General features: G+C 36.1%; 1 protein-coding gene across 1 annotated transcript in view; it reads right to left on the bottom strand.

Moving 5' to 3' along the window:
• The window catches only part of LOC117394705 (lysophosphatidylcholine acyltransferase 1), an 86,475-nt gene extending 63,153 nt beyond the window's left edge, over nucleotides 1–23,322 (bottom strand). The window contains exon 1 of the mRNA XM_033993186.3: nucleotides 22,779–23,322. Coding sequence (XP_033849077.1) covers nucleotides 22,779–22,904 — 126 coding nt within the window. The 5' untranslated portion in view covers nucleotides 22,905–23,322. The remainder of the gene's footprint in view (nucleotides 1–22,778) is intronic.
• Between the last annotated feature and the right edge of the window lie 1,003 nt (nucleotides 23,323–24,325).

Here is a 24,325-nt window from a genome sequence, read left to right as displayed (position 1 = left end):
ACGTGCGTCTATTTATACTGTTTGTGCTGGGATTCAATTACTAATTAATTATTCACTTGAATCCCAGCACGTGAATTCATTACGTGCAACCCCGTGCCACACATTATATTTTAAATGCACGTGCGTGATGTGCAATCCCGTGCCTAAATACAAATATACACTTTTTAAATACACGTGAAACACAGACCCGTTTATATCCCGTGTACCAATGACTATACACCAACATTAACATACACACGCAACATACATACACATAACACACAATTGCACACAGGGGCGGGGCACATTGCCACAGTGTTATACACAGAACATTACAGTAATAGTAATGTGGCAATCACGTTATCCACTGTAATCTCATTACACCCAGAAATTTCAAATAGGCTCTTTTAGAATATTAAAAACATCCAAACTGTGTATCAGCAGTTCATACAAGACAGAATGCTGGACTAAAAAAATAAAGAAGTCTTTAAAATGGTTAGCTGTTTTACAAAGGAGAATAAAAATGTTGTTAAACGCAGAATTTTAAAACGAGGAAGTAAAAACTAGGGCTGCAAAGGGTAGATTTTGACCATCGAAGGTTCGGAACACATTACTGAAGGAAAGTTTGAACCTTCTATGGTACTAATTTACATAATCTACTGGTGACGTCACCATAGCTACTAGTTTATATTTCATTGAAAATACTACTATTTTATAGGTAATTCATATAAATGGAATAAAACACATTCATATGTAGTTTAAAAATACATTATATAGAACGGTAACCGTGTTCTTATCATTTAAATAAAAATACACGTTGTTTATTTATTTGCTGCTTGCGCGTCAATTACATGTAAATAAACAACGTGTAGCTTGCGTTACAGCAGCACTAACTGCAGCGGACTTGGGCAAAACAAACTTAATTTATCAGTCACAGTCACATTAATACTTATAAAAATATTATTATTATTATTATTACGATTGTAAAGTGACCCCAGAGATTAGATGTGCCTCCATGATACATCAACAAACGCTTGCACAGTTTGCATTCAACAGCAGAGGGGTTTCAAGACATTTCTTTCAATACAGCTTACACTATACAGCGCTTTTCTGTCGAAACGGCAAATAAAGAAATGAAAGATTTGCCTATGGATAACACAAGCTGGAGGGGGAAGGGGAGAGGCAGCCGGTGCTCAGTTGATTTAAATTGAAATTATTAGTATTAGCGTATATATTTTGTATGTTTTAAACATATTCTACCGTAGCACTTACACTTCTCTTCTTACACTAGGTATTCAGTACATGCTTTACTGAAGCAATACAACTGGTACACAGTGCGTGAATGGCGTCTGACAAACCTTCGAAGGTTTAAAATAATTTCTGATGCACCCTGGCTAGCTAATTCCTGGCTAGCGAACGAACCTTCGAACATTTTAATACAGCCCTAGTAAAAAGCATTGCACGATGTCGGGTTTTGCAGAGTACTGTATATAATTCATTACACAGGGATTTCCCAGTTTATAAATGTACACATTTAACAGTATGAATGAGCTTGTTCTGATAAGAACAATGTATATTTACAAGACGCTTCCCACCCAAAAAAACATAATAAACATTGCTCAAAACCCAAAACAAAATGGGAAAAAACAGGAATAGCAGCGAATTAGCATGTCACTAGACCTCACATGGACAAAAGAGGGTTGCTCAACCTCTTGTTAATGGCTTGCACTGTTTTATTTTTATTTTTTGGTTGACAGTCTTAAATTATACATAGCACACTCCCACCCTGGAACTAGTGTATCCTTCACATTTGGTTTATGTATCATCAACCAAGAACAGAGAAAATCACGCCCTTTAATTTGGTCCAATTCAGCTTGAATGACTTGCATTTGATTTTAATCTACAGAGTAATATTTGTCATATTTCTTTATATATATAAAAAAAAACTCAATTGAATTTGAAATAGAAAGCAAAATGAATACACCCCACTCCCATCTTTACTCAAAATTAATGGCTATTTAGAATTTGATAATGCAAGACGATATCAGATTAAGCTGGTACCCCTTCAGTCTTCCATTCCAACTGCACCTCAATAAGGCAATTACTGCTGCATTGACAAAGACATGTTGTTATTGTTAAGAAATCACAGCTCAAAATTTGCTGAATGAAACCTGGTTCCCGAGAGGAAAATGGTTGTAAATAAACAAGAGTGCTTTGAAAGATTAGATGATGTTGTGAAGAGTGCAGATGTTTCCTCACAGAGTATATCCCTGTACCCTTAGCCGTTGCTTCTGAATTATTAAAGCAGGTTTGTCAGCAGGGAGGCAGAGAGATTATTAACTGTCTAAAAGTAAAAGGGTATTGATCATCAGCTTTTCTCACATGTTGTCTTTGGTATATGAAAATTCTTTTAAACCCTCAAAGTACATTTCATTCCACTTAAATGCTACAGAAGACATCTATTTGTTATAAGTTTTAGCAATAGCTCCTCCATCCCACCAAACACACATACAGTATATCCCTGATATGAACCAGGACGAGAAGTGATGTTAAGAGACGGATTGACCACTCATGCACTATAATGAATCACTGCACCACAAATCGACCAAGGCTTGCACAGTGTTTGGAGCTTTAGTCCTAGAGTTCAACACAAGGATGCTTAAAGCAGTAGCCTCATGGCTCTTTCAAGGAGGCATCACCTTCATTTTTCTTACCCTAGAAAATAAGTCTTCCTCCTGTGATTTGATAAGACATCCTCCTTGGAAGCTGGTGCATTGATACATTCAAACCCCCTTTTCCCCTCCCTCAACATTTTAATCTACTGAGTCTATTAGGTGTTTACTAAACAGGTCACTGGGGCTTCAACGACATTGTGGTTACTGACCCCCCAAAAAAAATCTGAAAGTAGGTGGGAAGAACTCCGGAAGGTTCACATCTTCAGAGGTCATTTTTTTTTTTTTTTTTTTTTAACATTACCACATGGTAGCTTTCAAACAGATAGAACACATACAGAAAGAACAGAAGGCAATCATTTTGTATATTTTTGCCCAGCTGTCCCTGCCGCAGTAAGGAAGCATGTAAACAGGAATTTGCATTCTTGCAAATTGTATCTGCCGTGCACCATCATACACTTGAATGCAATAAATCCCAAATATATTATGATCCTGTTGCTTCTAAAATGGTGCCAACAAGTTCTGCACATTTAGCAACTTTGTGTTCTATGTTCCAGTTATATCAACAATCAGCATTTTTTAAATAGGACATACCTACTTTAATAAAATTAAAAATGTGTATATATATATTATATATATATATATATATATACACATACATATATATATATATATATATATATATATATATATATATATATATATATATATAATTTAACTGCCTTGACAGTGAAGGTCTTTCTTTAAAGTACCTAGTAAAGTACCGTATTCCTTCGAATTGTACACACAGCCCAAATTTACCACACTCTATTTAAGGAAAAAATAAAACACCAAATAAATATGCATTTACAAAGATACAACCTCAATTACGCTGTTGTATCGTACAAAACTGATACGAAACAGTGTTGTAGATTAACCACAGACCTTGTTTATTGTGCTGCGCACTGTATAATACACTACTCACTTACAGCATCACACATCCTGGCAACAGGCAACATGTAACCCAGCAACCACAAAAGCATTGAACAATGCTTGGCATGTCGAAAAATACGGGGGTCTGAGCAGCATTTTTGATCTGTCCAAGCTGGTACTGTTTGTTAGAAATGATGAAATTGTAAACGTTTCTCTTGGTATTCCTCAGGAAGTTTGGTTTGTTTTTTTCTCAGCAGTGTCACGTTGCTGCTTCTGTATTCGGGCAGACGCTTTTGATGTTTTTTCTCGGCAGTCAGTCCCGTTGCTGCTTGTGTACTCGGGTAGTCACGTCTTTTGTTGGCAATTTTAATACACGCATCACTATACTGGCTATTTTTAAGAAGCAAAAAATGGTTAAAAAAGCACGTCTTCAATTCGAAGGAATACGGTAACTTATCTATCAATCCTCGTTAAATTTAATGCACTAGTCTAACAAATTTCTATTAATATTTACAATAAAAAGTGTGGCTTTAACATGAACCCTGATGGTGCTGGTGTGAGCAACACAGTTGAATTTATTCAGGTGTCCTCCTCAAGAATGATCTTGGGTAAGTATATTGTTGATTGATGGGCACTAAAATAGAGCAAAGAGTCTGGTCAAATTTAGTGAAGGACATACTTTTTTATTTTGCTTCTCGCTAGCTTCTACACCGAGCAGTTTTAGGGAACCAGCAGTAGGTTCATATATTGCCTACAAAAGTATTGCAAAGATTTTAATAATACTGCATGAGCTACAGTAGCAACCCAGAACCAGTAACAACATTCTATGGTTCTTACAATTAAGGCTACGATTTTGTCACAGAGGTCACGAAAATCATGAATTTGAACAAAAGTCTGTGATATGGAAATGTATGTAAAACACATTTGGTTAGGCACATACTTTATTTCCTTTAAAAAATGCAGTATGTCATGCACTGAAAATACAAATATGTGAGTGTCTGTATTGTTGGTTGTGTATGCACGCGGCATTTACGTGTAGCTATATATGTCAGCAAATTAGATTTGTATCAGCTGAGTGAGCATGTAAATGTGAACTCCCGGTTGTAATCTTCACACATACATACATACATACATACATACATACATACATACAGCGCCTGTTAATTTATTTTTGGAAACAAAAAAAAAGTGGGCTTGCACCTTCAAAAACATTCATTAATACTTACATTTTATTTCTTGAAACATTTTTTTTTTTTCATACAATGTAGTGTACCCAGGTAGTGTGTGTTGAAAATAAATACTCACTTTATCTAAAACTAAAAACATTGCTAAACAAAATACTTGAGACTGCCGTTGTACATCTTTTTTTATTTCCTGAAAACTGTAGATAAAACGAGAGGTAGTAATATTTAAACTTGTCAGCAGTCAAAAGCAATATTCTTTATTATTATTGGTTTTTGTGTACTATTTAAAAGCTCTTGTGTATGCGATGTACATTATTTGGTGACCTTTCTATGACCTTTCTATTAATTATTGTTTTTTTTTCCCCGCAACTCGCCCGTGAAATGTACTTAAAATCATTGTCCCAAAATCGTTGCCTTACCTATAGTACATTATAATGCTCTGCCACCTTGTTATACAGAATTCCTGCAAGTGTTACTACTGCTGTGGTACAACTTGGGGACCTGTGGTCAGCGCAACACATAGGCCTATCAAGTTTCCAATAAAGGAATCAAAGTAATAGCAAATCAATAAGTATTTTCAAAGAGCATTTCAGAATATAGTGGATTTCTTTCTAAATAACTGGGTGCTGTAGTTATGGATAGTATTTATTTGTATGCATTTGAAGTCGTTATCATACAATGTCTTATTTCTAAAGGGTTTCCTGTACATATAAGTAAGCGGTTTATTACTTAAGGGAATGCACATATTTTTTTACACTTTTAAAACCGGAATCAGAAAAAAACAACATTATCTGTATTACAGTAGTACCCATTAGCAGGGCCTTTATTTAACCACTTGAAGACCACGTACACCATTCAACACATACACTAACCAGCATGAGTTTCTTCACAGCCCTGCTATTTCAGTTTCATCTAAAGCACCGCACCCAACAGACATTGACTGGCAGACATTCATGCATTTTGCAGAATCAAATGTTCAATTTTTAAAGAATGTTGTGTATTGTACACTTTAAATGTTAAAGGTGGCATTTTTGTGGGTAAATAGCCTGCATTAGCATAGTTAATCCACTGGCTGCAGTATCCAAATGTTCTTCCAAAACCACACATTAATATTACAGCTATCTGCAGGCCCACCAGATTGCAAACCACAGTCATTTCAATACAAACCTACATACATTAGTAACAGAGTGCCTTTCTGAATTTAAATAATGACAATAAGTGCAGTATTATTGAGGCACACCATATATTTTAAGTGTGGAGTGTATAATCATCCCGCCTTGTTTTAGTCTTCCAATACTAGTTTGCATTATTGTGGTATGTGGATACGTGAAAGTATCTCATAAAATAGGAGTCTTCCTTTCTTTGAGGATATTGTTGAAGTTAAGCATCTTAATCATAATCAACATACTAGTCACATTTACACCTTTAGCTTTCCAGCATTTCTGTATTTGAAAATTGAAGGAAATTTGACCAGTATTGCTGAGTTGTACTATTTGTACTGGTGATCTGTATTCTGTCATTTTGTATTTCATGTTTATTTCATCCATCAGATAAGTTATTGTCACTGCCAAATGGTTCCTGTTTGGCTTTCTTAAAAATCAATGCAACCAACCTTGGATACTTAATAAATTTGCAAGAACACCACTCAACTCACCAAGCCAGCAACCACATGAACATTCATCATTACTGTTGCCTTGCTAAACTACCAAGGACGGAGCAATCCAGCAATAATAAAGAACCAGCGATTCAGGGATTAGATCACAAAGAAGCTAAAAACAGTGTTCATTCAGTTTGAAGATCAAGAAACTAGTCATACTTGAAAAATGTCTCATTTAAAGGACTTGTGGTGAAATAATTGACTTGGTAATCGGGCTCTAATCGGACCTGTTTTTTTCCAGTGGCATAGAAAAATATATTTCATTCAATTTTTGGAATATCTAAATTACAGGTACAACTGCTTGTGACACAATCTTCTTGAAATCCAACTTAATTATATGGGCAGAACAGATATCAGTTTTATGACATGTTTTTGAATGAGTCTTGTGATGGATTGTGACTTGTAGTCGACAGATTAAAGTCTTTATATAGTGGTGGTGCCTCACCTGGATAGAGAATTATTAAAACTGTGAAGGAGGCAGATTACCAAGTTAATTATTTTACAACAAGTCCTTCAAATCCTCATCTATAAGCCCACCAAAGATGGGGCCATTTTCGATACTTTCATCCTGAAACTTTTAACAAGATGAACCAAAAAAACATGCTTCACAGCAAAGTGGGTCTTCGGTATGCTTCCAACAGTGCCTGATTCACCCCAGGACTGGGGATATTTATTTTCTTTTGTAACCAGGTCTCATGTACCTTGGCTTGACAGAGGCAGACAATCTTGCATAAAAACAGATTCTACACTGAAAAAAACCCTCCCAGTACCAGTCTCTCTGTTTGCTACTGTGTGGGTAGACAGTAGTTGCCATACAAAATTTCAGGCTATAGTCTCCAGCTAAGAGAACACCCTTCGGGAAACAAGCTAAGTGTTCTCTTAGCCAAAGCGTTCTCGAAGACGGAGTTTATCACCATACACAATGTGAATCAATCAATAAATAAGTAAATATAAATGTATTACTTGTCATGACACATGTGCATCAACATATGAAATTAACAGAATAAGAGGAAAGCAATAGGCAAGTGTATGTTGATAAACTACAATAATTACACCCCGGGGAATTACGCCCGCGTAATTTTACGCATAAAACGAATGATCAAGCATTGCCGCATAATAACCCTTAAGACCGTTAAAAATGGTCCATAAGTGATATTGAGAGTGGGCAGCCCGCAATTAAGTTCTTGAAATGCGTACAGATTTTCAACCCCAGAAGAGTTCCTGTAATGTCTCATGTCAAGGAGGATTACGCTTCAGTTCCTGGCTTCAGTGCCATTCCAGAAGAGGAGTTTGCTTTGTATACCGGGAAGGTGGCGCTCGACGCGATCCAGCGCGCTGAACAGTCAGGGGGAATTGACATCGCCATGTTTTGGTCAGCAACATCTGACCGACTCCCGAATATAAAAACATTAGCTTTTAGATACATACATACTGTAACAAACACAGCTGAGGCCGAGCGCAGCAACTCGCTGTGCAACCTTGTTCTCTCTGATCGAAGGCGTTCTCTTTCGGAGGACAAACTAAAAGAGCTAGTTTTCCTTTACTTCAAGCTTGCAATTTAAAAAGACTTCACATCAACATAAAATCATTTTGATTAGTCTTTGATGATTTATTTAATTTGTACCTGCTGTGCTATGGTAGTATAAGGAGTACCCAATATAACTGCACATATAATGTGCAGTTATAAAAATAATGTGATATCTTGTAACAATTGTAAGTCACCCTGGATAAGGGCGTCTGCTAAGAAATAAATAATAATAATAATAATAATAACATTTTTTTTTTTTTACATTGCACAGTACTTTTGTTTAATAGTTTGTTTTTTGCACTTATGAGCATCTAATTCACAGCAGGGTAATTTTGCTGAAAAGTCCTTATTTTCCTTATTTAACAACTGCATTTAGTTTTAAAATTTACACCTGATGGGTCACTTTTTTTGTTCAAGGAATGATAAAGCAGTTGATTCTGTGATACAAATGTGCTGTGTGCTATATAAATACAAAATACCTGTACATATTTCTAAAGAAGGTTAAAACAGTGTTATATTTAATTCTATTTGTAAACAAATAATACAAAATGATTTAATGTTGCATAATTTTGTATTTTTCCTTGCATAATTTTGTTTTTTCCTGTGCATAATTCCATGGGGTGTAAATAATAAAGTAACAGACAAACCAATGTTAATAAAACAAACTGTCAAATTAAATTAACATAGCATCCCTACACACGTTAAATGCAGCAGCAGCTCTAGATTCATTATGAATACCTGTACAGAAGCAATATTCAACACATGCACAAAATTATTTAACAGAAAGGTGAAACAAGAACAGAAAAAAACAGAATAGCTAGCAGACTTTTGTCTGATTCAGGTTTTTTTCAGGAGCTTGAACAGTTTCCAACTTTTTGTAGCAAGAGATACAGTGGCGCGTTTTGCCGTTTCTTTACATACCATTTTATAACAATGAGGTGCACTGGTGGAAATCAGAATACAAAACGAGGCAATGCTATGACGGCGGTTCTGGAAAGATTGAATAAACCAATCGGTGTGCCTCAAGACACTCTCGTGATGACAAGTCACATTTGAAAAGACTGTATAAACCATTTGAATTTAAGTTTTATGTTGAGGAGTGATCAGGTTACAAAACAGTACTGTATCAGTTGTGAAAGAATGGCTATCGGTGCCAAAAAGGTGTTCTTTTGAGCGAAGTTCCTGTTCCTTTAGGCAGAGCATTTACAATGGGAAAAACACATTTCACCACAAGGGTGTTCTCTTAGGCGGTGTTCCTATACGTGGAGACTACTGTACAGGCATGCAAATTACTGTGATGGATTTTCTTTTTTTTTTTTTTTTTTTTAGTATACAGTCCAGAACCAACATTTTAATTCCTCTTCTGAATACATTCTATTTGTACAGCTGACATGTTTATTATTATATTATATTTGAGGACCTCTGTACCATTAAGCAATCCACCTGCACACACTTCCCAAAAACATCCATAACTAACAGACCACAGTTTTAAGTTTTACTTTACAATTGTGTTTGAAGTAATGGATAAATGCACAAAGACCTGAAGGGCCTGTCAGACCCACACTTTTATGTTTTTCCATTAACAGCCAAGTGCCAAGAAAAGCTGATCGGAACACACTGCCAAACATTATGATTTTCAGACAAATGAGTAAGTGAAGTAATTTTAGCAAAGCTGTTTCCGATAGCATATTTTACAAAATTCAAGTGATGTTTTAAAAATTATTAAACATTTCTGTTATCCTACTTCTAGGAAAATAAGACTATTCATATTTGTATATTTTACTGAAGTTCAACTACAGCAGGTTTCCGTAAAATGGCTCTTTTTTTCTTAAGCACACAAGTATTTTATTTGCTGTTGAACATCTATCTTTGAGGCAGTGAAAGCATTGGTCGCATACATGCTCTTAAAATAAAAAGGATGGCTGCACCAACAACTTTTTTTGTTGCATATGGGACTAAATTGGTCAGACTGTAGAGTCATGCATAAAGAAATGTTAAAATGAAGAAAGGTTAAGATGATTTTTATAAAACAAGTTGCAACTCTGGAGATATATACAAAATTAAATCTCTTTAGAAAGCTGGAATGTGCATAGTAAACCTATTTTAATATATTGCGAAAACTGGGGGAGTGGGGGAAGCATAAAGTACTGTGTTTATAAATATTTAACTTCCTCAATTCAAAAAGTCTTTGCAGGAGGAAGGCCGACTACTACATGCAACTAGGCCAGCCCGTCCGATTGTAAGCCTGTTGTTGATTTCTGATCTGACTCTGCAGAACTGAAACACGGATTTAAAACTTGGAAAACTGAAATTCAAAACAGGAAGCATGAAGTTTGAAAAACAGTTAATATGTAAAGATACAGAGACAGTAGAGACTGTGCTAGTTAGATTGAACTTGTGTAGTAATTTTAGCTAACAATTAAACAAAGTAATTTAATGATAATTTCTAATACTGACACAGTAACATTATGTGCTTTTGAATACAGTCAGACTAAGGCAAAGAGACATCTATGTCTAGTTCACTTCAATAGCTGAAGTGTCAAAATAAATATGACTTCACTATTTAAAACACTACTGACACAGAGATGCAACATATACAGTATCGCTGTGTAAATACTCACAACCATCCACCCACATGCACACTCACGACAATGATATTGTGCAGATTCCATGAAGATTCTCAACATAACATGACTGAGTAACATATCCGATAAGAACCTTAGAATTCTGCAGTTGAAAATGAAACATGTTAGTCAGCTGAGAAAAATGGCAACTCAATCAAATAAGTTTATTCCAAAGGTGTAAATTGCATGATTTTCTTGCGACAAAAACAGTGCCCCAACAGTAAGTACATACGAGGGTAGACTATGGAATCCTGTAATTATACTTCAGAGTTGTTTCCGACAGTAACAAAATAATGCAAAATATAAAAGCTTCACATAAATATAAAAAAATAAATAAAACAAGGAATATTATAAAACTAAACAAGCAGTCCCAAATATTAAGAGCAAATTGCACTTTGGCATAAAGGCATGGATACACCTGGACCACTTTTGGATGCTTAAATAATTTTGACAGGAATAAATTGCTCAGTAAGACTATGTTACCGTTATTGCACAGAGAAGTGCATATTTAATATATCTAGTTTTCTCGTGCTGGGAAGAACATGGACCCAGATTCTGAAGTATTTGAATACTTGTTAATTTGCAAATTAAAATAAATCACAGAAGAAATAGGTTATGAGGGGCTCTGTGACGGGGTGCCCCCACCCCTGGATGTATTTTTGGTTTATTTTGTATAGTTTGGGTTATGTATCACAGGGGAGTTAAGGTATATTGATACGTGAGCATGGGGTTGTGGAATAGTGGTGACAGGGAGGCAGTTAAAATCCTCCCTATAAAAACACATGGAGCTGGAGCTGTGAATAAATAGGGCTATCATAGGTGAGAAAGGGATTAGTGTGTTCGGTGAGGAGAGAACGAGTCGAGTGGAGAATTAAATAAGAGAAAAACAATTGCAGAGTGTGTTTTAGACTAGAACGATACTTGTTTAATTCCGTGTCTGTTTGTTTTGGCCCCTGTGCCGTTTTGCTTTGTGTTTTGGGAAAGTGTTTGTGTTTTGTTCAAACCCGTTGTTTTGTTATTTTGAGTAATAAATACGTGCATCAGCGTTCTGCATCCCTCGCATTCCTTGTGTGTATTTCAGGCAAAGAACATATAGAAATCCTTTCCATTGCCGTTTCTTCAGAATAAACAAATTGGCCAAAGGCACATTTTCATAATGTAATAGCATTACAGAGGTTTATGTATGCCTTTTTAAAATCTGAACAAGCAAATAAACTGTCACATTTACCTTGCTAAGTTAGAATAATCACTTCAAATAAAATACATGCTGGAAATCTGAAGCAGCACCTGCGACTTTAGCTAGAGATCAGCATTTGGCAACTTCTTCCTGTCAAAAACATTTTAAATAGGGGGTCAAGAGCAGCTGTGTTGATCTTCTTTTTTATATATCTATATTAAGAGAGTAAGTAGCGGGGTTCTGAAAAATATTGCGTTACATTTCCCCATGTGTTGCTACAACTGTTTAAATAACGTACCTGTAATTTTTCTTTTATGGTTAACATCCTGACAACTTTTTACACTTCTAAAATCTGTTTCAAAGCTCTTTTCAAAATGTCTGCTCTAGGATTATTGCTCACATTGTTCAACAGGTAACACAGCAATAAAGATCCATGATGTGGTCCCGAACAGAAAAGCCAGAGCACTTATGTTTTTGTTTATTTATTTATTTATTTTTTAAATCACTCTTCCTGCAGTGATTTAGAGGACAGATCTCAAACTTGTACGGCCATTTTGAAAATAGTTTTGAAACAGACTTTAAAGTTATAAGTGCAAAAAGTTGTCAGGATGTTAACAATGAAAAGAGAAATTACAGGTACATTATTTAAACAGTTGTAGCAACAAGTAGAGACATATAACGCTATATTTTTCGGAACCCCGCTAGTTACTCTAGAATCTCCCACATCAGACAGAGGTCTTTTCTCACTTGCCATTTTAGAAACTGTCGTGCAAACTCTGGCAAAGTGATACATGTTTTAAATTTATATTGATTACGTAATTTCTGGTGGACAAAGACTTGGATTCTTGCCTCCGAATACACGCCACGCAATGCTTGTGTGAACATTCGGATTTTTGTCCCGGCACTAAGTCCAGTGAATCCTGTTGACAAACAGGTTTGCTAAGCCTCCATAATATCTTCACGCAGTTCTGTCAAGAGCCTCCAATAAATTCCAATCAAAAATTGTTAATAAAAAGGCACACATACTTGTGAGCTTGGCCATTACACAAAAGAGAATAAAAGTGAGATCATGTGGCATGTTATAAAACAGGACTCCACCTTCCTAACTTTCTGTTGTGGGGTTATTGTCCCTTATCTTCCTCGGAATGTGAAAACTTATTTGCAGCAGTGTGCCTCTTTTTCGTGAATGTCATTCAAGTAGCACAAAAAAACAGTGAACTGCAAAGTGAATCTGACACAAAAGTTAACCTACGAAAGCTGAATTTTAAAAGGCATGAAACGAGAATGAAATGAGAATTTTTTGACCTGAAAAAAGAAACAAGGACCAGGGGTCACAAATGGAGATTAGATAAAAGGGACAGAACAGAAAATAGGAGGCACTTTTTTACACAGAGAATTGTGAGGGTCTAGAACCAACTCCCCAGTAATGTTGTTGAAGCTGACACCGTGGGATCCTTCAAGAAGCTGCTTGATGAGATTCTGGGATCAATAAGCTACTAACAACCAAACGAGCAAGATGGGCTGAATGGCCTCCTCTCGTTTGTAAACTTTCTTATGTTCTAGAATTGTTACTAAATCATACGGAGTTGACTCTCAGCACAGCAGTTTGAAATACTAGCATTTCTAAAATGCGGCCACCAAGGGAAAAATTTCTCCTACTCTATACCATGACAGATTCTACGGACAAGCACTCTCTCTATTACAGTCACCCTGACACTGATTAGAGCTTTCATACAGTTGACTTACATTTTGTGGGACAAAAGAAAACAAAAAAAACAACAACGTGCAAAAATCTCATTCCATCACTAGCACACCCAACACTCACCCCCCCCCCGCCCAAAACAAAATCATACACCAGCACGACATCCCCCCCCCCTCCAACACATTACCGAAGGAAGGTTCGCACCTTCGATAGTACTAACTTGCATAATTTATTGGCGACGTCACCATAGCTACTTGTTTATATTTTATTGAAAACGCTAGCATTGCAGCAGCACCTTATTGTGAACAATTAAAAGAACTGCAGCCAACTGCCATTGTAGCTTTTAGACTCGCAAACAGCAGAAGCAAGAATACCGGAAACAACTGCTTCACTGGCCTGCCAATAGCAGAGCTACCTAATGAAGTGTGCCCGCCTACCTGTCAATTATATCTGCAGTGGCCATGAGAGTTTTACTGACTGATCATCACTCGTAACTCCCTCATCAAAAAAAAACGTTCTCTAGGTATAGTCGGCGCATTTTTACATTTGTTTAAAAAATAATGTATTAATTTAAAAACAATTATTGTATAAACACTTTTTCGTTCAAAACTCTATCAAAGCATTTGAAAGCTGGTAACAAGCCCCGCCCCCCCCCCCCAATTGACACAAAGATATTAACCCTTTGCAGTCCATTAAGTGCGTGTCAGGCGCATCAGGTCCAATTTATTTTCACACGCGCAGTTAACTTTAGACACGCTGTTTAAAAGTATTTTTTTTCCCCACAGTCAAACAGGTTTAAAAGGCACTGCATAGCAACAAAGCACTCACTATGTATCTCCAGCACCGCCCCACCCTTTCGTTCGCTATAGCTTTCACATATGCTAAGAAATAATAATAATAATAATAATAATAGTCGTATATACCAATCAATCATCTCCTGATCTCCTGTTTTATCACCAAACGCCTCAATAATGCGATCCAAGTCATTATTTTATTACTATAACATCTCAAAAAAGCTCTGCAAATGTCCGTGATATTCTCTGAGCGCTGATGCAGTAACAGCCAGCTTGTTTCCTTATGGCTGCCATTATCTGATGCCAGGGGCAAGTATGACTATTCATGAGATACGCCCAATTTTTTTGTTTTGTTTTGTTTCGGCTTGTCTCGGCTCCTGTCGCTCCCACTCGGCCATTGAATGGTTTTCTCAGCTTTTTCTGGGGAATAAACGACTAGAAACCTGTTTTTTGCGTCTTTTTGATGATGTCGGACAGGGTCCGACATTGGACCGGATAGGAATAATTGCAATGTCGGACCAGGTCCGACATAGGCATAGGACCGCAAAGGGTTACAAAGTTAGAACGTAACTTTAGATTTTAACAGGTGTTTTTTTTCCCAGATTTAATGTAAATCGCATATATTTCTCGTAGATTTAACCGCAAAAAGTCCAGATTTAGCTAAAACATAAGCATATCACAAATTCAACATTTAAAATCAGTCTATAAATCTTTTAGCTGACACGTTAAATCTTGGTTTCTAACAAATAAATCTGTGAATATTTTTTTTAAACTTGGCAAGTCAACATTTAGCTAACATTTTCTAACAAATCCGTAAAAAAATAAAATGTAAAATCTTTTTTTTTTTTTGGCAGTTCAACATTTACCTAACATATAAATCTGAAAAAATAAATATGGTTTTTCACAAAAAAAATTGCCAGCTACCAGTACAGCTGAAGCTAACATGCAAGTCCACGCCCATGACACATTTGATTTAGCTCTGCTGCAGAGCTGCCACACTCTGACTTAAGAATGTGTTTGTTTACATTTATGTAGGCTATTTAGCTAAATCTGGATTTTTTGGGGGGTTCTAGAAGAAAATAAACGATTTACATTAAATCAGGGAAAAAACACCTGTTAAAATATTAGACTCTCCGCGCATCCCAACCCCGCCCCCCCCACACTTTGCATACTACTGCTAGGTAACCAAACCAACAGTGTTTAGCCCAGTAAGTCAGCTGATCCAGGGACTAAGGATAGATAGAAGTTACAGGAGAGGAGCAATTATTTGGGGAACTTTACAGTAAACTGTAAAATAGTATTCACTGGTAGGTTATGGAATGTACTGATGAGAATAAGAATGGGAATGAATGTGCATATCGAGTGTGTGAATAAAGTTTGATTGAGGGTAGCTTACGTACAGAGCGAGTTATAAAACAAGGAAGGTAGAAGGGTTATTACCAGATAAAGTGCAGTGATAATTTGTTCCTGTATCATGGCATGTTGCCAACAGATATCACTTGTTAGGAAACACAAATGCCCTGTAGGTAGCTGCGACCTTTCAATCTTGAGTATCTGCAATTTCAGCTTTTGTAATAGTGACGCTCAACGGTCCAAACGGAGGGCTCTCACGGGGCCTGCTGTTTTCTGTGAACTCTTATTTGCCAGCCATCACTACGATGGTGATAGAGTCGCTTGGTTTATCACCACCATCAGCTTGTTGTTGATACTGGTGCAAGACAAATGAAAGACACAGAGAAGCTGAAAAATGAAAACCACAATATTTGTTATAAATGGGTAAACAACAAAACTAACGATGGCAAACAAGTTATGAAGAAAGTCAGAAAGTGGAAAGAAGAAAGTACTGCATTGTATGTTTGAACTCAGGGAAGATATTAATGTACTGTATTTCCAACAGTTTTACTATTAATTTGTATCACTCATTGGGGTTTTTGTATCAGCAGTCCACAAAAATTGGGGGCTATGGCAAGTACTGACAACATCTAAATTTGTATTTATTATTTTTGAGTCTGCTAAGATTCAATAATGGTTCCAAAAAGTATTATTATGTTGCTGCTAGATACTCTCATCCTTGTACTTATTTTAAGTCAACCATTTATCTGGTACAGTATATTAAAACTCACTTCTAAAAAATGCTTGCATTATCAATATATCTGTTTATGGTACAGTAATGCCATATTGAAATGGAACATAGAATTAACTAAATTATACTTTTTTGTATATTTATATACAGCATTCAATTTGTGACAGATGAATACAGCTTGAAAACAGATCTTTGCAATAGTAAGAAGTTAAGTATTATCCACATTACTGTAATGTAACCGGATTTCAGATTGTGAATGGATTAATGCTGTCATTCCTTGCGCCTCTTCTAACATGACAGTGAAAAAAAAAGTACTTTTAGTACTTCTTATGTCAAGGTTTCATTTTTGACCATTTACAGTTCATATTGTTGTAACATCTACAGTATGTGAAACAGCAGTTAAAATGAAGATGAAGCTTAATTTGATTTTGTATCCATTTTTGTTCATTGTGCTTCTGATGTTCCTTGAGAATAAATCTGATCCAAGTACAGAACCTTGTTTTGCATCCGATTGTCAGCACCCCATTTAGAGCAATACCCAGAAAAAAAAAAACAGTACTGGAGTTTAGTGAAAGCAGTTCATGATATCCTAGTGAGCATTTCAACCCAAGACTTGTGTGCTACAGTATGTAATGTCTGAGCCACCCATACCCTGTTCATTACATATCAACAGCACACCCTCTTTTACTGAAAAGGGCGTGGGAATGCCTGGAGGCCACTACACTTTCTTGCAAGTGAATATACTATCCTCAGTATAGGAACTAACTGGTGCAATACTAACTTTGTGTAACTTTAAACACTCTAGAAAAATAAAAGGACAATGTTAAATCTTGTATAAGTCAAATATTTTAAAAACAGCAGATTCAAAAAGAACCTTAAAATCACCCTGCCATTATTCAAATAGTTATCCAATTTGGATACAGAAGGGACCTATGAAAATGACAATTTCCAGCCTCCAAGTTTTAACCAACCCAGAAGTCAGGATATATGGAAAGTATACTGCGTGATAGGAGTCATACTGTAACTTGATATCTTTTAACAGTTGAAATAGGCTTGAATGAAATAAAAACAATTGCTGATGAACAGATGCAGCCACACTAGTTTTGTAGAGACCACAACAAGGATAGCAGCCTGTGTTAATGTCTTTGGATTGGGAGGGTGTGGGTTTGGTTAGAGGTTGTCTTGTTCTAAATGCAAATTTGGTGAAGCAGTGACACCTGTTCCGATGACTAGTAAAATGTACTGGACTAGAATAAAAATGAATAAAAGGACGTCAACAGGGAAAACCTCTGTACAATATATTGGTTATTATCTGTTGGAATATTAATAGTTTGTATATGGAGTTTCATAAAATAAGAGGCATATTACATTTGTGTTTTGCTATGCTTTTTTTTTTTGGCCAAGACAGGAGACAATGTTGCAATGTTGTATTTACACCCCAAGTATAATGGACTACAGTTGAATCTAAATCACTGAATTATCAAACCTGTAATGATCAATGAAGCAAACAAAATACTTGCACAAGAAAAAGAGCTCCCTCAAATAAGAAATATCAATCTACAGCACACAAACATACCTGGTACCTTTTGTAAAATGGATTATCCTACAACCTTTTAAAAACATGCGTTTCTCTGGCTGCACTTTGTTTTTAACAGTCATTAGCTAGTACATCACCACAGATGACACACTGAGGACAAGGTTCATCTGAAGTGCCAACAAAGGGAATCCAATTTTCAAGTAACTTTCTTTTTCTTTTCTTTTTTTTTAGATGACGATGCACCTGCACAATCACATTTTTCACAAATCACAAAGACGCCCGCAATTGGGTCGCTGCTTTATGAAGTGTGGTTTTCCAGACTAAGGTACTGGTGTCATACATACAATTAAAAATAAATAAATACATAAATAAATAAAACATTTCGACTTGTATAAAATGTTACACTTTTTTTATTATTATTATTGCTTGTCAGCACTCATATATTCGACCCTATAAAATGTTGACTTCAGTGATGGTTAAAAGAGTGTGACGCAGATCAGATTATTTTACTTTGGCCCGTTTCAACCCTTGTCCATTTTTCAGGAAACAAAACAAAGATACAATGTCTGAAAGGACTGTATTTCAAAATAAATAGGCTTTCATTTAGATACTGTAGTTGGTTACAGTAATATTTAACAGTATTTTAATTCAGAACAATTTGATTCTGAAAATATCACTTACCAAAAGACATGACTGTAGACACGTGGACTGTACAGTACATTTTTTTAAATCAGGTACGTATTAATTTGTAGCAGTATGTAAAATTCCACATTAAGACCCAATAGCAAAATTAAATCAAAATGTTACCCATGCACAGAGTTGCTTAAAACGTGAAAGGCAATGCAGTTTATCAAAAGATTCAGAAAAAAAACCATATTATCCAGAATTGAAACAGTATTAAAAAAAAACACATATTATCCAGAATTGAAACAGTATTCAAAATTGCATGTGCTGCTCTATAAGGCTGTAATTTCAGTGTACTTAAATGAAAATGCACAAAAGCAAGATCACAGATTAAAAAAATTAATACATCAGGTGTGTATTTCTAACACAATACCATCAAGCTAGCACTGTATGTCTGTAACTCTGTTAGGGTATGATTCAGCCTGTGAGTCATACCCATTGCTGGTATAAACAGGGAACAGATTTGTACCCGAAGCGCAGTATCAAACTCATCATTGTGACCTGTACGGACTCCTGAATTGGCCTTCTTTGACTACCAGGTTTCTTAAACAGTAGTATATGCTTGGTTATAGAACAATAGCTGGTTCCAGCTTATCTCCAGAATTAACGTACTATCTAATGTATTTATCTACTTTTGGTAGACTCTCATTTGGAATTTGGAGCATGGTATGTGAACTAGTCAGTCTTCCTGTTAATTTAGGTGCTTTTGTGAGGTTGGATGAAAGCAGTTCACAGGTGTGAAAAGTACTGTGAAACGAGGATTACTTCATTGGAAGCACACTGACACAAATACAAGACTGCACCTGATGACCGGAAACTGTTTCCATCTTGACGTGAAATGAAATGGAATTAAAACAATTAAAATGTGTACATTTCTTGACTCATTAAATTTAATAACTGAAACAAACACATATTTTAACTATCTACACCATATATCAATCAGCCTACCTAATGCTGTGTCGACTGTAAATTGCATTGTTTTTAATCATAAAAGGGGCAATGCTTCAGAGATATACCACACCATCTTGTGTTGAAAGGTCCTGATATTTATTTTATACAGTTCATCATTTTGGTTTGGTCCTTCTTTTGGTCATTTGTACATAATAAAATAAAATGAAAGAGTTGGCAATAAGCCTGCAGACTTGAGTGTACAAACTTATGTAATTTTTACACATTACCAAATGCCATGTGCGAGCAGCTCTGAATTTGAGCTGTGTCTTCAACATGAAGCAGTTTTTGCAGGGTCTATACTCTATACTTGGTAATATTCAATGACAAACTTAAAATAAGATTAAGCGTTTGACTTTCGTGTACAGTGTGCTTTAATCTATTTGTACTGTTTCACATTAAAAACAACCAGCAAAAAACAACAAACGGTTAACAATATAGACAATCCAATAAAGGTATGCTTTTTAATTGTGACGCTGCAAAATATAAACAGGAATGGGAACCTTCTCATGCTGTCGTGACAATGTTATGGCCTACAGCCTCTCCAGTGCTATTGACAAAGTTAATTCAGTCAATGCAGTTCTATGCCAATTATACCTGGGTTACTGTTACTGTCCAAATGGAGGTCATAATTTATGAAGCAGAAAGGAAACTGGACAACAAGCAAATCAGCACTGCAACATAAAGCTGTAACAAGTGCAGTCTTTCTGGACAACCAAAGACAGGCCATAACATATTGTCTGCGACCCCAGACTGACAAAAATACCAGCTACTTAGATGCTGTTGTACGGAACAGCCTGACAAGTGACACTAAAAGTGTCCATTTACCAGGGCAGGAAGCAGATGTACAGCTTGTGTATAGACAGCAAGGATATATTTCAGTTAACCACCTTGAAACAGTTTCTGAAAATAAACACATGCTTGCAAACTTGAGAAATTGTGAATACATACATACACACATACATACATACATACATCAAAATATGTTTCAGTTTACCAAGTGGCTAAAGGAAACCAGAAGTGCTGCTAGCTGTACTCCAATTTTAACTAGCGACATGCTTGGCCAGTATGTCTTGAAAGATCTACAGGTAGAGAGGTACTTTATGTAGCGAGATACTAACAATCAGACACAACTGTTGCACATTTATCTCCAACAGGATTTCTTATTTATAAAGTAACGGTGCACGTTTGTCTAACACTGATAGCAGAATAAAGTATGATACAGCACCTGCTCACTTTCTAATTACCAAGATTCTGCACTCCGGGTCACCAAAACCTGTTGACTTCCTGGCACTTGCCTCACCTCTTTCTGGTAACCGGTCTCCTCTAATAATATATATTAAATTCCACCTTATTTAAGGTTTAAATTTGATTATCCTATGTTGTATAGATGCCTATTTCGACATAATCACTTTAATTTGAAGCATATAAAGCATTAAGCATCAAGGGATGCTTTGTTAAATATCAGTTTTAGCAGCATGTAGTCTAAATAAAGGCTACTGATCTTCCATGTTAGATGTCTTATCTCCTTTTGCTACTAAAATGAAGTTTCTCCAACACAAAATTGTAAATCATTTTTACAAAAAAAAATATATATATATTATGACATGATAATCCATGTATTGTTTCTATAATCTCAAAAGGGTTGATACAGATTTTACTAAGCAAAGTAATAATGGGTGTAAGTGAGAATTACATGTAATAACATGCTTAAGTATTTATTATTATTATTTGTTTATTTAGCAGACGCCTTTTATCCAAGGTGACTTACAGAGACTAGGGTGTGTGAACTATGCATCAGCTGCAGAAAAACGGGGCTGAAATTATAAAAAAAGAAAACAGATAATTTATATTGATTGGTTATTAACATTTGATTAAGACCACAGTATATATTTCAGTAGTTATGCTGTGCTTGTGTTAATAGTCAGTGGCTGAGGTGGGATTTGAACCAGGGATCTCCTGGTTACAAGTCCTTTTCTTTAACCACTGGATCACACCGCCTCCTAGAATCCCAAAGGGTGAGTCTCAGCTACTTGTTTTTCTTACTTTAAGTGCTGATGACACTACTTTTAAAGAATGTCGTGCAAGGTTTCTTTAAAACAGGTTCAACGCCAGTGCTTTAGTAGTTAGATCAGGTATACTGTAAAATTAGACTAACATTCTCCTTGATACAGAACATCTGACTGCACTTAAATCCAATCCAGTTGCCCTCAATTACAAAAGATCATACGCAGTCCCGATGCCCCTCCTTACAGTATGAGGCTTTTTAAATCAGGATGTATATGTTTTTGTCAATTCCTCAATCACAATAGTGAATTGACACAAATCTTCCTCGTCTGTTTAGGTTGTGTTCATAATTGCATTCCAGGTATTTTAAAACACCTTTTAAAACAGCAGTTTTCTGTTAGTGGTTTTAAAAAATACAGATACAACAGTCGCATATGTAAAAAAAATGACAAAACACTGTTTATGTAGCAATTGAAAGAGCGAGATTAACGTAATAGCGAAACTACTGTAATTAACTTCCCAGCGACTGTTAAAATATAACAAGGTGAAGTAACTAAAATCGTACACACACACACACACACACACACACACTGATGTAACTAATGTAAAGGAACGCTGCGCCCCACACTGTTGCATAAATGGTAGAATTGACATTACTAAATTGGTAGCACTAGGATATGTGCCATTTGTATTTTGTACTTAGTTGGGCCACAATATCAGGGTGGTGATGATTCTGCACACGAATCGAAGTTAACCAATAATAATGATGTTCTAAAGGGCAACACAGTACTGTGTCTTATAATTGCCTCAAGATAATTGCGCTTACGTCGTAGTATACTGAATGCCTACTCTAGGTACGGTTTATCGAACGATTATCGTACTTAACTGAATAATATACTGTACAGTACATCTGTTTATTAATGTGTATCTTATTTATATAATCCCCTATCTCCCATCCCCTTGGGACTTCTGGTCAGCATGATGTTCAATAAGGCCCCTGGGCTGCCTGCAGCACCCTCAACTCACAGTGTCATGAAGTACAGTTATTTACAATGATTTGCCACCATGTTAATTAGAATGCAATTCGACAAGTCCTTCATAAAACATTAAGGATCTACTAAGTTTAGGATCCCAGTGTACACTTGTCTTGGCACTAGGCGAGCATTATACATCGCCTGGGTCTACAATGATATATTGAGCAAAATGTATTTATTTATTGTTATTATTTATTATTATTATTATTATTACGTTTATCCTAATTGCTTTTTTTTCCCCAGTATGTGCTCTTACCTGGGCTTTCTGCAGTGGAGTGAATCGTATTTCATGCACAAAGGGGTTCCTAAATGGGGGAGCCAGCTCCTTCTTCCCATCTTCACCTACTGTTGAGCACCGTCTGCTGTTTCTCGTCAGCCTCATCCTCAAACGTGAGGACTCAATTTAATAATACAAAAGCTGTGGCGAAAATTCGCTCCTATGTCCGCTTCGTAGCTCGTCTCAATGTTTTTTTTTTCTTTTTTCAGAAGCTGCGTTTTTGCTTCTCAGACTGTCGTTTGAATGATGTGGATAAGTAAAGGGCAGGAGGGTGGGTCTTCGTTTTCGAGCTGGCTAATGCTTTTCTTGAACGCAATAATGATCCAAACTAGATGCCTATGTCTTCCTCTTTGGCTGAATACAAACAGGATCCCCCTGCCTGGCTAAGTGACTGATAAACGCATGCGTTCTGGGTTCTAAGCGCTGACATCACTGTTCTCTGGAGGTGAGCAGCAGCAGCAACACAGCCCTGCTTGATACTTCATTGCACGAGGGCGCTTTGCAACCAGTAAGCAAAGAAGGGGAGGGTACGGGAGAGATGATCTTCTCTGGCATCATTTTTTTTTTTAAAAACGGAACTGAAATATTAACGGAACACAAGTAAATTAAATTACAGTAAATCAGTGTTATAAAAAGAACATTGTTGAAGATAAAATAATGAATATTAATAAAATGCTACAGAGAGTAATTTAAGGAGTATGATAATTAGGCATGGGACATGTCTGTTTCTGTATGGTGTTGGTGTTTAATACTTTGTTGTACATATGTAGTCTGTCATTGTTGTCACACACACTTACTTTTTTCTTCTGAATACCATGATTTACTGTGTGATAAAAACAAAATAATTTAAAAAAAACTGATACACTGTGTAATTCATAGTTTAAAACACGACATAAAAGTGTTCTGTGCAAGGGATCATACTGATAGATAGGAAAAATGCAAATTATTTTTGTTGTTGTTGTTGTTGTCAGTTACATTATTGGAAAGTCTAGGAACATATTCTTGCACGGTAGGAACCTACCCAAGATCATTTGGTTTCAGTTTGGTGCAGAGCATGTGAGCGGAGTGGAGCGGGACCATTTTGCTGGGAGTGTAGATTGGACTGGGTAAAGTGCCTGAGCACGAAAAGACTCTGGCAGCGCTCCCGGTCCAAAATATGTTTTGCAAAGGAAACAAAATTGAGACTGAACATATAAGATATGATCCATAAACGATGCAGCTTTTGCGATGCTCTGACAATATTGTGCAATATATGAAATCGCCCTGTATAATTAAAGTTAACAAAATAATCAAAATAGCATCCAATTTGCACAGTAAATAGTTTTATTACAATAGCGAAAGCCATTGTGTGCTTGTAAATGAACCATGTTAATTGCAAATTTCACAAAGCTTACAATTAAAAAAATCTTTAACCACATGGTATGTGCAAAAGGGTCCGTGTATGTTAGGATCCCAATCCGAAATACGACCCCATCGGCATGGGGTTAAATAACTTTTTTTTATATAGCTTAAATCGTGTTGTGTTC

This window comes from Acipenser ruthenus, chromosome 3, assembly GCF_902713425.1.
Source record: "Acipenser ruthenus chromosome 3, fAciRut3.2 maternal haplotype, whole genome shotgun sequence".
Lineage (NCBI taxonomy): Eukaryota > Metazoa > Chordata > Actinopteri > Acipenseriformes > Acipenseridae > Acipenser > Acipenser ruthenus.
The sequence above is the reverse complement of the archived record's forward strand: the minus strand, read 5'-3'. Positions and strand labels throughout refer to the sequence as shown.